At 37.7% G+C, this 14,914-nt stretch overlaps 1 protein-coding gene across 6 annotated transcripts in view; it reads left to right on the forward strand.

The window, feature by feature from the left end:
* Nucleotides 1-14,914, forward strand: part of LOC106883525 (kielin/chordin-like protein) — a 134,575-nt gene that overhangs the window by 27,559 nt on the left and 92,102 nt on the right. For 5 of the 6 annotated variants that reach the window (XR_008263766.1, XR_008263765.1, XM_052966684.1 and 2 more), the window contains exons 8-12: nucleotides 2,212-2,354; nucleotides 4,150-4,400; nucleotides 6,453-6,815; nucleotides 7,423-7,967; nucleotides 13,107-13,295. Coding sequence is in view for 4 of the 6 variants with exons in the window: in XM_052966684.1 (XP_052822644.1) it covers nucleotides 2,212-2,354; nucleotides 4,150-4,400; nucleotides 6,453-6,815; nucleotides 7,423-7,967; nucleotides 13,107-13,295 (1,491 nt within the window). In the remaining 2 variants the exon portion in view is untranslated. Of the gene's footprint in view, nucleotides 1-2,211; nucleotides 2,355-4,149; nucleotides 4,413-6,452; nucleotides 6,816-7,422; nucleotides 7,968-13,106; nucleotides 13,296-14,914 lie in introns of those variants that run through there. The other variant, XM_052966687.1, reaches the window with a different exon arrangement.

The raw sequence follows: 14,914 nt of genomic DNA on the forward strand, positions 1-14,914 counted from the left end.
CTAGCAGTCTCTTGATTCTTCTATTTTCACTTCCACTCACCACCTACATTGACGGCCCATAAAGATACTTCACCCCTGCTATTTTTATCTCTTCCCCACTCCACCCTGCTCCCTTCATCCCTTCTCTATAATAACTATTACTTAAACATTTTCTCGCACTGTCTCTAATGATGGGATATATAAAATACCCTGGAAACAACTGTAAGACCTTCTCTTGATAAATGTTCTGAAAACTATTCACAGCCTTGGATTTTTTACCCCATTCTGTTAATTTTTATATATATGCTTGCTAATACACAACCCACGTTGGACTCCTCATTCATATCATTATTACCTGATACCTTTGGGTCTTTTTGTCACCAGTACCTCTCATACCCCCTACACACACACACACATCATGATGATGATATGTCTAGGTGTGTTGTTTGTGTTGTACCCTGTCATGTGATGATTGTAAATGTGCATTGTCATTATATAAGCGAGGTTGTTTTTTGTGAAAAAAGCATGTCTGATCATGGGAAATATTACCTTGCTTATAAACAGGTGAGGCCTGGCAACAGGAAAGGCATTGGCTTGTAGAAAATCTGCCTCAATGAATTCTATTTGACCCATGCAAGCATGGAAAAGTGAACATTAAAGCAATGATGCTGATGTATGTTATGAAAGTTAAGCGTGTGTGAATGGGATTCACCATTTAGGCAATTGACTTTGACAAGATGTATTTAGTTTTCAGCAGACAATGGTAAAAGAAATATTAAAAGCCATTTTAACATTGAATTAAATATTAAAACAACTTCCTTAAAAATACAGAAATAAAACTAAACCTACTGTCTGAACGTATTCCATTTGTTTGTAGCTGTATATGAGTAGATATTTTGTGAAAATGCTTGGAATAATTCTTTAATTGGTGTCATTTCTAAACACTTCAGAAATAGTTTTTCAGTTGGCATTCTATGACACTTAGGAACCAACCAGTTACACTGTATAATTTGACCTTTTTTTTTTTTGTCACAATTTTATTCTTATTTTATTTATTTAGTTTTTGTCCTAATATTATGAGTTATAAAATGAAATACCCAAAGAGGCAGGTCGTTGTTTATTCTTGTTCTTTGAATATTTGGCTTAGTGTAGCACAAGAGGGAGAGTTCTTTGCAAGAAGAGGAAAACTGTAGGATTTATATTTACTTGTATATGTGTGTTTGTGTCTTTGAAGAGAGCCTGATAAAAATATAGATGAAAATAGTAGAATTACTTTGACATTTAAGATGATGTTGAAGCTTACAAGATTAATGTAACAGTTTGTGTGTATATGTGTTAGGGAGGAGGAGGGAGGTTTAAAGGGAAATATGTGTGCATTTACACTTTGTTGTAATAAAGAGCTATTTTACCAATAATATGTGAATATTAAGGTTTTATGGGATAGTTTATCATTTTTGTGAAATTTGGCTGCATTTTCAACAATTATTATATCACAACTAATGATGTTGTTTTCACAAGAAAAAAAGGTTTTATTGAAAAAACAAAAAAGTGTTTTTTTATTTATAAAAAGCATTTTCATAAAACAACATTTACTAAAAGTAGGAGAGTCATATCTTTAATTTGAAGTGCAACATGTCTGATTTGGCAGGTTTTTCACAAAATAAATTTTGCAAAAAGGAAAAAAGAAAATGAAAATTATATTTTCTGACCAATTTGTGCTGTTTATCAGTGTAAAGTTCACTTCCAACAGAATTTTTAGTTTGTGGGAAACGCACATGGCTAATTTTGCACATGTGCACACAAACACATGCACACTTTCACTACCACCATCATCATCATCATGATTAGTTTGATGTTCATTTCCCCATGTTTTCATGGGTCATGTGGAATTTACTGAGACAGATTTTCTACAAGTGGATGCTCTTCCTGTTGCCAACCCTCACCTATTTCCAAACAAGCTTCCATTTCCCCTTGGCCAGACATATTTTGCAGAAGACTGGAAAGGAACGACATTGCTTCTGGGATGGTGTTATTTGCTTACATCTGTTACATGATGCCAAGACAAGGGCACACACACACACGTGCATGCACAATGGGCTTCTTTCAGTTTCCATCTATCAAAGCTTTGTTCATTTTCAGTCTTCTGTGAAATGCATCTGGCCGTTGGGGAAATATTCTATTGCATGGATTGTGAACTTATGATTCTTATCTATTTTTCAAATTGCTTTCCAGGTTGTGGTGGCAATGTGAACAATTTCAAATCATTGGAAGAATGTCAGAAGAATACCCTGTTTGGCGCTTGCTGTATTTACCAATATTCTATAAAAAGAGAAGACATAATAAATGGAAAGCAATCTGCTCAGAAAAGCTGTCAGGTCTGTTGACTAAATTCTACGGATTGAATTGTTTTTATTCCATGTATTGTAGGTGCAAGCATGACTCCGTGGTTAAGAAGTTCACTTCCCAATGGGGCAAGTGTTTTCTGCTATACCCCTGGGTTGATCAAAGCCTTGCATATGGATTTGATAAATGGAAACTGAAAGAAGCCTGTTGCGTGTGTGTATGTGTGCAAGTTCATATTTTCCCTTATTTTTGCACGTGTTTGCTGTTATAGACTAAAGGCTCATTTGTTTAGTGTTGCTTGTTATTCGATAGAATGAGAGATTTATTAACTAACATGGAAACAAGTAGGGATTGGCATTAGGAATGTCATTCAACTGTAAAAAAAAAACACTGACTCAACAAACTTTTGTCTAACCCATGCAAGCATGGAAAAATAGGTGTTAAAAGACCATGATGATGATGATGGTACATTGTTTTAGAAATCCTTAATTTTTGTGAAATGAGTGAACTGCTGATTACTTTCTTGATAACATTTTGGAATAAAATTCCTTAAAAAAATGAAATAAAAAATTAGTTTACTGCTTGGATTATGAAAGCAAAATGAGGTGTGTGTGTGTGTGTGTGTGTGTGTGTGTGTGTGTGTTTTGTGGGGATGAATTACTGTCATGGTCATCGTCATCATTTTAATGTCTATTTTTCCATGAATTGGATTTCCATGAATTGAGGTAGATTTCTATGACTGGATACTCTTCTACTCACCAACTCTCACCTGTTTCCAAGCAAGGTAATATTACTCCATAACTGGATATGTTTTCAAAGAAGGATAGGAAGCAAATGACCTCACTTGTATGAGGTAACACTTGTTTACAACTATCACACAATATCAGACAAGGAAGCACACAAACGTTCTTACACACACACACACACACACACACACACACACACACACACACACATCCATCCAGTTGGATGAAGGTGTGCAATACGTAAGTGTCCAAAACATTGATGAGGTCTGCTGTATTACTGATTATTCTCTGGTTTTAACAACCAAGGACTTTACTCTTGATACTTTAACTAAGATAAAGTAAGCTGGCATCTGTTAATTCTATATCCTGGTACTGGATATGTGATTTAATGAAGCAGAGACACAGAAAGTATTCACACGATGCTCTATGACTACTGTTACATGAGGTTAAATGCTCTCTTCCCATACAGCTCACAGTGAACTGCCTACCCTGAACAGCTGACACCTCTTTCTTTTATAGCAATGTGTCAATCCACTTTTTGTCACTTGAGGGTTGTCAGAATCCTTCCACAACAATTAAGAACCGAAAGCTTTAACCATCAACAATTTAGAGTAAATGGTAGGTTTAGTATGGCTTTTAAGATAATAAACTGCTTTGTCAAGGATCAGTTCAGTAAAGTTAAATTGTATTTGGCTGCTCAAGTTTCAGCCAAAGAACATTGCCACTGCCAATATTGGCTATTCAATTTTCAGATATAGATTATCCATTAATGGCTATTTCTGTTTCAGCCACAGGGCTTTAGTGGTCCCCACAGTGGTTGCCTGTGCTTACAAGCTTACTATAATAATGATTATAATAATGAAATTATTGTATATAGTGCCCAGGTGCACTGTAAGTAATATAAGGTTTGTATCTTTATCAATAAAATTAAGTTTATGTCTTATAAACATATTAAACATTATTTTTAAAACAAAATCTATTGGCAACTATCTTTTAAACTGCAGAAAGCTACTATTTAGATTGTATATGGTCAATATTGGTGCAGTACATTTTTTTTATCTATAATTTTTGTTGTTTACAGGTTCTGAGTGTGTCTGCTTGCAGAAAATTTCACAGACATTCAAATAATCCATATGAAGAACAAGAAGTTGTAGGATTCTATCCAGGATTAAGTTGTGAGGATGCTAGATACCCACTTAATAATTCAAATCCAGTCATTGTCAAAGAAAAATTTTGTCATCTACTTGGACATAGTGAAATTGGAGTTGGCAAAGAAATAACAATTGGTTGTAAAAACTGCATTTGTATGCCTGGTGGAAAATTGAAGTGCAAGTAAGTGGCCAGGTACAGTTTATAATTAAATGATGTTTGAAGAAATAAATTTTACAGTCATTAGCTAGCAGAAAATAAATAGCACTTTTTTTTTTTTTTATAAAACATTACTTACATCATCATCCTTTACTGTCCATCTTCCACACTGGTATGGGTTGGATGGTTTGACAGACAGCGAGGCAAGCTGAGGAGCTGCACCATTGTCTGCTTTGGTATGGTTTCTATGGCTGGATACCCTTTCTAATGCCACCCACCAGTGCCAACCATCAGTGCTTTCTACATGGCACCAATGTAAGTGGAATCACCAAGTTACTTGCAAGATAACGACCTCTCAACTGGAAGAGGGAGTGGAACCAAGGGAGGTGGCTTTGTGTCAGCTGAGAGGTTCAAGTATAATAGAGGGATAGAGATAGGTGTCTTAGCACAGAGGAGATATCCCAGTGGGATACGAAAGGAGAGGAAGAAGAGATAGATAAAGTGAGAGAGAGAGAGAGAGAGTGAGATAGAGAAATAGATGGCGGAACAGTGGTGGGGAGTATAAGTGGTACAGATGGGATAGAAGGGGATGTTCCATGCGGGTAGATGTTTAGTGATGGGGAAGAGGTAGCTGTAGCAAGTGGTGGTGAGGGAAATTTGAGTGGCTGGGAGGGTATAGTAGATATGTGAGGGCATAGAGAGTGTGCTGGTAGGTATATGAGGGTGAATGGAGGGGACTGTAGTGGGTGGTGGGATGGAGGTTGGGTAAGATGGATTGTGGGGGAGTTTTGACAAAACAGATTATGTGTGTGAGGGAGGGAGGGACGTGGGGCATGGCCATAAAGGATATGCCCCCATGTATGCATGGTCATGGTTTTACTTGGCTTGACGTACAAATCTGATATTTCCTGCAGATAATAAAGATAGTATAATTCCTTATTATTCACAATATAATAATTATAATTACTTGTCATTTGTAATAAATGTTCTATATTAGAAGAATATTCCTCTCAAAATATTGGATTCAAATTTTGGCACAAGGCCAGCAAGTTTGGGGGGAGTGTTCAGCTGATTCTTATTTCATTGCCCCTGAAAGGATGACAGGCAAAGTGAACCCCGGCAGAATTTGAACTCAGAACGTGAATAGGGACAAAATGCTGCAAAGCATTCAGTCTCGTCTGCTAACAATTCTGCCAGCTCATTGCCTTATTCATAGCAAAATATGAATAAGTCTTTCTATTATAGGCACAGGGCCTGAAATTTTGGAGGAGGGGTAAACTTGATTATATTGACTCCAGTACTCAACTGGTACTTATTTTAATGACCCCTGAAAGGATGAAAGGCAAAGTCGACTTTGGCAGGATTTGAGCTCAAGATGTAAAGACAGACAAAATGCCAGCTCTGCACCTTATATCAAAATATTAAGAATAAAAGAACATTTAAGTAGTGTACATTACTAAATATGGCAATTGGTATTTGGAAGAATACAAATACAACTTATGTTAACTCTTTCGACACTAACCGACCTGAGACTACTCCTAGTTCTATGATACAAACTTCCTGTTTAAATTGGCCTAAATTAAAACCATCTTTCGAAATGTCACACTAATTTATGCTCCAAACACTAATAATAACAAAATTAGTTTTAAAAATTTTTCATTATTTTCAAAATGAAATGAAACAAAGCAGTGTATTTGAGCAGAAATATGGTAAGAAGACCTTAAAAAAAAAGTGGTAGATGATATATATGCTTATTAGAAATTGGCATTAAATATAAAAACTTTTTAATGAATTTATAATATTGTTGTGGAAAATTTGAAGAAAATTGTCAAAAGAAAATTAAAAAAGAATTAATTTGAATTTAGTTATTCATTTGTGAATATGTTATTACTTTGAGTTGTGGATGTCAACTTTACTTTTCATTGATTCAGGGTCTATGAAATGGTACCAATCAGTTACTTAATGTAATTGACAGGTTCCTCCCCACAAAGCTGCCAGCCTTGTGCCAAAGCTTAAAACCATTATTATCGTCTATAAAATTCTTAATCTCATTGGAACTTACTTATATTTTCCTAGATGTTCTGACTTAATTCTTCGCAAAGAAATTCGAGATTTCACCTGGGAAGAAATGACCAAACTCCAGCAGGCTATTTCCCAGCTTCGTTTGTCAGGAATAGACAATATCTGGAATAAATACAGAGACCTCTACATGGTTCATCGCATGCATTCACATGGTGGGGCATTCTATCTTCCATGGCATCGGCAGTTTTTGCAGCTTGTTGAATTGCAACTGAAAGAGATAGACTGCCATGTTACCTTACCATATTTTGATTTCACAACTGATGCTGCTAATTTCTCAGAAGCCATCATCTGGCAGCCCAATTTCTTTGGAGGAGATGGGTGGGGATGGTGTGTTCCAGATCATCCTTTTGGTGACAGGTGACTATTTAATGTTATTTTTTATGTTACTCTTAAAAATGAATTTTAATTAATTATATGAACAATTAATCAGAATTTTCCAGTCATCATCATTATTTTCTGTTTGTTTTCCCTGCTGGCATCACTTGAATGTGTCACCATAGTCTGTGTCTGTTCTTATTTGAAGATTTTGTCCTGCTAGATGGGGCAAAAGACCAAGCTTCTCATGTATCTTTTGTTTTCAGCTTGGTTTCTAGAATTGTATATCTTTCCTGAATGTATTGTGTGTTTGTGTGTGTACACAGGGTAATCTTCTTTTTAGCACTATTGCCACAAAACAGCATTCATTTCAATATACGCATCATTTTACTTCTCAAAAATCCTATCTTTATTATATTTGAATGGGAAATATTTACTTGAGATTTTAAGATTAAGATGATAATGACAACTAATCTTAAAATTAAGCTTGAATGAACTTATTTTTTGCTTTGTTAGACTTAAGATTTTAAAAAGTGTGGTCAACATAAAAAAGAATAATTTGAGATTTGATTAATTTGGGATTTGATTAAGGGCAATTAATACTTCTCAGGCTCCTTTATATTATTAATTATTCTTTTTTTTTTAATAGTAATGCTTGGAAACCATGTCTGAAAAGGAACTTCAGCCATATTGTTGAGGTACCAACAATGCTTGATGTTGCTGCTGCTATCAGTAAAAAAGATTTCATGGAAATGAGTCAATTTCTGGAGACATTTGCTGCGTATATCCATTCATTTGTTGGTGGTGATATGTCAACGACAACAATGGCTTATGACCCTCTCTTCTACATCATCCAAACTTACATTGACAGATTGTATGCCACCTGGCAGAAAATTGGCCACAACAAATTTAAATTCCCAGCAGCCTATGGAAATATTCCAATGGTTCCATTCAATACGGCACCGTTGGATGTTCTTGATCTAGAAAATGACCTTTGTGTGACTTACATTCCCCCAGGAAAGGGTCGACCATGTAACAAAAGTGCTCATTTGCATGTGTCAGAGTTAAGTGCTGTTGAGAAAAATCCTAATATTCATGTGAAAATCATAAGTAGATCTGGTTATGATCAGTTTGGCTACAATTCCAGGGGCTTTGACCGTAGAGGCTTTAATAAATTTGGATATAACTATCATGGTAAGTGATTTTATTTCTTTTTCTTTTTTACAATGTTTAATCCAGTTAGAACACTGATTTTGATAATAATGTTCTATAAATTGTCTCTCTTTCATCTTTTTTTATGAAAGTATATATGTCATTTAGATATTAAAAGGGACATCTCGATCAATGTGTGTGTGTACACACACACATAAACATTATCTTTTTTAATGTCCATACTTGTAGGAGTCAAGGGGAGTTTATTGAGGTAGATTTTATACAGTTGGATGCTCTTCCTGTCACAACCTGCACATATTTCCAAACAAAGTAATATTCCCCCATGGCCATTTGCAGAATGATACTGCTTGTATGACAGTGACACTCATTTGCAACTATCATACAATGTCAAGAGAGTGAGACACCCTTACATGCACCAACATATTATTCAGGTGCCCTCCCTGTGTCCAGGGGTCGGCTTACCAAGACTCTTCAGTTACATTACTGGTTGCATCATTGGCATTGCTGTGGGTTAATATGTGATGAGACCCCAATCCCTTTCGCAATGACTGACTATCACTTTATGGCACGTCACATACCCCACTGTCAAGGCCATTGATGTGTTTCGTTCTTCTGCAGTGTCTGTCATTTCAGGCTTTGTGTACTTAGACATCAAACGTAGCCCTTTGAGTTCACTCAAATAGTTTAGCTGGTCACTGCAACATCTGTGAAGCTCTACACTACTTAGACGTAGAGTGGGAGCTGAATAGGATTCTGGTCAGCGTTCAAAGGGAAATAACTGATTCTCATCTCTTGCATCCTATGTGTGTGTGTGTGAGTATGTGTGTGTGTATATATATATATATATATATATATATATATAGATTCAGATGAATATGGTACTTAAGTTGAGGCACCAGAATTTAGTATGGTGTTATCCATACAATTTCAAAATAAGGTGAGTAGAATCAAAATAAGCAACAAGGATATCCAGAGGTAATGCAGTATGATTGTTTCATGCAACTCCATTTAATTGAACAATGCAATCATTACATCAATTTAAAATGCAGAGCAATCCTCAGCTGCACAAAGACATAGAATTTAATTAAAATTAGAACAGATGGACACATTAGTATAATTATCCCTAAAATCTCCAAGAAGTTAAGGAGATAGACAAAGAACATGTTGCCTCTACTTCAGCATAGAAGTTACTTAAGCTGAAGTAGAGACGTGTTCTTTGTCTATCTCACAGCAATTTGATTCACTCTAACACACTGCCTGGCAATCCAGAACACTTCAAGTCTCTGATCTTCATGCAAGGACATTGGTAAACTGCTTCCTTTCTGCTTCTACCCTAGCTACATATACCTGATGCCTGGCTTCTCTTTTAGCTATCTGATATGGTTCTTTGCTATCCCCACCTTCCAGTCTTTGCAAGCCAGTCTCTTTTCTTTTATATTCTTTTCTACCTCACTGTTCCACCACTATGTCACAATTGGTCTAGTGGAAGCTTCGCTCCAACCACAGATTTGGTCTGTTGCCCTCACTAGATTCTCCCATAAGAACTTCCAGTTGTCCTCTGTCATATGTCTCCACCTCTACCTCCTCATCAAAGCCTTCATTAAGGACATCTCTAAACCTCTGCCCATTTGAAAGATCCTTGAGTTTCCATAGCTTCCTTTTCTATATTGGTTTGTGCCTCAGAATCCCTCTAGCCCGACGTCTGAAGTCGCTAACCACTAACCTATGCTGAGTTGAGCATTCTTCACCTTGGAAAGACTTCATTCACGAGCATATGCCTGTCCCTGTTTCTGGTGAGGATGTTGTCAATGTGGCCTGTGTGCCCATCAGCTTGATAAGTGATCAGATGACTGGCAGGTGTCCTGAAATTAATGTTGCAAACTGTTATGCCATTTGCATCACAGAACTCCAGCAGCCTTGTTCCATCCTCATTTCTGAAGCCAAAGCTGTAGCTTCCATGCTCACTGAAAACCATCAAAGATTTCCAACATAGCCATTGAAGTCCCCTGCCACAATGAGAACACCATTGTCTGTCACTGTGAAGGAAGCCTACAGAAGGGATTCATAGAAACAGCCCAGCATGTGGAGCACATGCAGAGATAAATGACACTTGTATTAAATGGGACTAATCTCAGCTTAATAATCTTATCACACACCCTGTCTACCTAAATCATCTTATTCACTCATTCCTCTGTCAAAAGAATACCTTTTCCACTGAACCCAATCAAACTGTTGATTCACTTTCACTTCTCTGACACAGATAGAAAACTGTGTGACTCGTGGGCCATGTTTCACTGCTGTGTAACATGGCTGTTTGCACACATGCGTCATACAGTCTACCTTTTACTCTGAGCGAGAGGCCCTTTGTCACCAGCAGAGGTAGGAGCTCTCTGAACTTTGCCCAGTCTATTCTTATTCTAGCAGCTACGGTCTCACTACTGACTTGGTCACCTAGGTAACGGAAGCTATCAACTACTTGTAGTTTTTCTCCTTGGCATGTGACGGAGGCTGTTTTCTGCACATTTTCAGTATTTATTGCCCCTATGCATTTGCCACACACAAAAACTATCTTCCCAGTTTGCCTTCCTTTGATATTGCTGCACCTCTTATGTGTCCATAGCTTACACCAGGTACATCGTATGGAGCTTCTACCTACACCTTTTCTACAGATCAAGCAGGGCCATCTACCTGAAGAGATTTGTGATTTGTCTGCCTTCCTACTTACTAAGACTTGGGTTTTTGCTAGATTCACTCTGAGGCCCTTCGATTTTAGACCTTGCTCTTGCTCTCTCTCTCTCTATATATATATTATTTAGAGGTCACAATACATATATCAAAGCACTACTAATAACTTCTTATGTTGAGAAAACTCAAACATTCTTCAGGCACAGACCACATCTCGTAACAAACTAAAGAATTTGAATAATAGAAGAAACGCAAAAAGTCTGAGAAGGCAGCAGACAGAAAATGCAGACAATAAACAATAGAAAATGAAAAACAGAAACGAAAATGTAAAAAATCAAAATAGGGAACTATTTAATACATATATTGTGACCTTTAAATGAATAATATTTATCTCTCATCAGATGGAGAACTTTTTTTGTTGAATTTTCTGTCACGGATCAGTACATTATATATATACATACATACATGAATAATGGATCATATATAGAGACATGCATACATGTGGGGCTCACGGTTTGCTTATATACATTATATGTACTCATATATTATGCACTTGTAAAAACAGTTCATAGGTTGTAAAAAAAAAAAATCAAGGGCATTATGTTTATCTCTATGCATAGCCATCCATTTGCTTATGTGCTCCAGTGAGCATGCTCATACATGTGAGCAGGGTAACAAAGATGCACGAACGTCAACGTGTGCAGGTGCTCAAACTCTTTCAAGGTGGCGGCGAGAGGTTGGTGGTGTTGAAATTGAGATTCAATGGAGATGGCATGAAATAGATGGTCCTCCATGAAGATTTCTGGGAGCGAATTAAATTGGAAATTTCCAACTGAAATTTAAAGTACCTGCAGAAGTGGATATAGATTGGGTGGCGGGTGGGAGTGAAATTGAAAATTATGATAGGAATTGAAAGTGGTACCTGAGAGAGAGAATTCAAGACATAAATTAAAGTGATGCAGCCTGCAGGGACTGAAGGAAATTTGGCTAAATTATATTGTAACATGTATGTGAAGGAAAGCTGCAAAATGAGAGTGAAAATAAAAATAAACCAGTTTGCTTTGCTGTTTTAGTTTCAATGTGATGTGTAAACCTCTAGAAGTGAAGCTGAAAATCATGTGCTAATTTTCTACATAATATCCTAGAATCAACGAGAATTGCACATGACTTTGGTAGTATGTTCAGAGAAACTATCATAGGCCTATGGCAGAAGACACTTGCTCAAAGTGTCAGACATTGGGATTGAACCCCAAAACCATGTAGCTGGGAAGCAAACATGTTAACCACACACCATGCTTGTTCCTGCAGCCATCCTTGCACACACACACACACACACACACACACACACACATGTATATATATATATATATATATATATATATATATATACACGAGTGAGTGGACAAATGAAAGAAGGGCACTCAACACATTTATTGGGAGTTACATGTATGAATCAAAACAGTTTGGTGCTCTGAGTTTTGAGTATGATGCTAATATTCAGACATTGGGAATTTGAATGAGAGAAGTTGAAGAAAGTTGATTGTTATTGCCATAAAGTGGGCTGCGATTGGTCAAGGAAGGTCACGTGGTGTCGTGATTTGATGTTGGTATATCAGTGACAACAGTTACTTGGGAAATACTGCATGGTGAACAGAAAATTGACCGTGTGGTGGACTGGAAATTGGTTGCATGGTTGGAGGCGAAGGAGGAAGGGCCAGTGTGTGAAAGTATATATGAGCATATGTAAGTGTGTGCATGTGTGTGTATGTATTTATGTGAGCATGCATGTGTGCATAGGTGAGTACCCCCCCCCCCACACACACACATATAAAAACGAATATGTGCAAGGAAGGGCGTGCGTGCACACACGTATACATATACACGTGTGTATATAAATATATATATATATATGCACATGCACACATATATTCATTTATATGTATATCCATGTGCGTGTGCATATGTATGTGTGTGCATATATGTATTTTCATGCATGTGCATGTATGAGTATATGCGTATACCAAGCATTGGAGATTGGTATTTGGCGGTCCTGCTCATGTGGGCTGGTTGGTGACAGTGACCTTGGTGCAGGGTAGCAGCTGGTACTAAGGTGGTATATCCGGGTTGTCAGTGGTCAGGGACTTGCACTTCTTAGGAGGATTTGTCTTTTTCTTTTTTTGCCTTTTAATCTCGATACTTTAATCTGTTCTGGGAAATGCTATTAGTTACTCTGCTATGTCGTAGCTGTTATAACATGCATGAAGTAGCAGTGAGGGCGTCTTGTTTGTGTTCTCTTCTGTATCATGTTTGAAGACTTCAGACTTGGCTGTGAAGGGAGGTTCTGTATGATAGCCTCATCCTGCACACTTTCTAAAAAATGTATTCCTAATTTTGCATTAATCATGAAGGTTTCAAACTCACTCTGTACGTTGCCAGTTTTAACATGTTTTCTTTTTTCTTTCTACATTTCTGCAGGTGTTAACCGAGAGGGATTTGATCGAGAGGGTTATGACTTGGCAGGATATAACAGGTATGGATTTGATCATGATGGTTATGATCGGGATGGTTTCAATGTTTCTGGCAGAGATCGTGATGGCAAGTTGGACGCTTCTCTTATTTTTGAGAAACAATACTTACAACATAGACATTGTTTAAACAGGAAAGGTTAGTATTGACTATATATAAAAAATTATATGACAAATTTGGGTATTTGTTAGAGTTGCAATTTTAGTTTTGTAAAATTTTAATATTTCATTTACTTTCAGGATTTCTGACTTAAATTCACAATAACTTTAGTTTAAAGTAAATTTAACTCTTTAAGCATTCCGATTGCTCTGTCAAATGTAATATTTATATTGTTTTGAATGCATCCTGCCTTATCTCATAGCTTTGAGATTTCGATATGATTACAGTAACATTGGTAGGTGTGAGATGCTAGATCTAGCTGGTTTGAACATAAAACTAATAGAATATTTGAGGCCGGATATGGCTGGATTAAATGATAAAAGGTTTAACATTAGTGGTTAAGGAAATATCTAATGGATTGCATACAAGAAGAAATGGGGTTAGGAAAATATCTTATTAAGTGTGGGCATGGATCTGTCCTTAAGAAGTTCTCTTTGCAGCCAGGTGGCTTCATGTCCAGTCTCACTGCATGACACCTTGATCCAGTGTCTTCTACTATGGCTTTGGACCAAACGGTACTTTGTGAGGGAATTTGGTGTATGGATTAAAACCAAGCCCATCATGTCAATCCCACTCGTTCGAATAGACTGGAGATCATTACTTCATTTAGAAACAATGAACTGCCAAGACATGAACTGCTGAGCAAACTCATTAAGTGGGGAAATATCAATTCACTTACAAACACTCATATATCATCATCATCATTTAACATCCGCTTTCCATGCTAGCATGGGTTGGACGGTTTGACTGAGGACTGGCGAACCAGATGGCTACACCAGGCTCCAATCTGATTTGGCAGAGTTTCTACAGCTAGATGCCCTTCCTAACGCCAACCACTCAGAGAGTGTAGTGGGTGCTTTTATGTGCCACCGGCATGAAGGCCAGTCAGGCAGTACTGGCAACAGCCACACTCAAAATGGTGTCTTTTACGTGCCACCTGCACAGGAGCCAGTCCAGCGGCACTGGCAATGATCTCATTCGAATGTCTTTTTATGTGCCACCGGCACAAGTGCCAGGAAGGTAACGCTGGTAGCGATCACACTCAAATGATACTATTTACGTGCCACCGGTACAGAAGCCAGACAGTTGCTCTGGCAACGATCACACTCGAATGGTGCTCTTTGCATTCCACTGGTAAAGGTGCCATCACAATTTCGCTTTCGCTTGCCCCAACAGGTCTTCGCAAGCCGAGTTTAGTGTCCAATGGAGGAGATGTTGGCATGGGTGCCAGTTGTCGAATTTGGTTCGATTTCGATTTCACTTGCCTCAACAAGTCTTCGCAAGCCAAGTTTAGTGTCCAATGAAGGAAAGGTATGCATAAGTGGGCTGGCTACACCCCTGGCAGAGGCCTCGGATTATGGTCTCACTTGGCTTGCTGGGTCTTCTCACACACAGCATATTTCCAAAGGTCTCGGTCACAAGTCATTGCCTCGGTGAGGCCTAATGTTCGAAGGTTGTGATTCACCACCTCATCTCAGGTCTTCCTGGGTCTACCTCTTCCACATATTCCCTCAACCGCTAGGATGTGACACTTTTTCACACAGCTGTCCTCAGCCATTCTCGCCACATGACCATACCAGCACAATCGTCTCTCTTGC

This window comes from Octopus bimaculoides, chromosome 3 (assembly GCF_001194135.2).
Source record: "Octopus bimaculoides isolate UCB-OBI-ISO-001 chromosome 3, ASM119413v2, whole genome shotgun sequence".
In the NCBI taxonomy this organism is placed as follows: domain Eukaryota; kingdom Metazoa; phylum Mollusca; class Cephalopoda; order Octopoda; family Octopodidae; genus Octopus; species Octopus bimaculoides.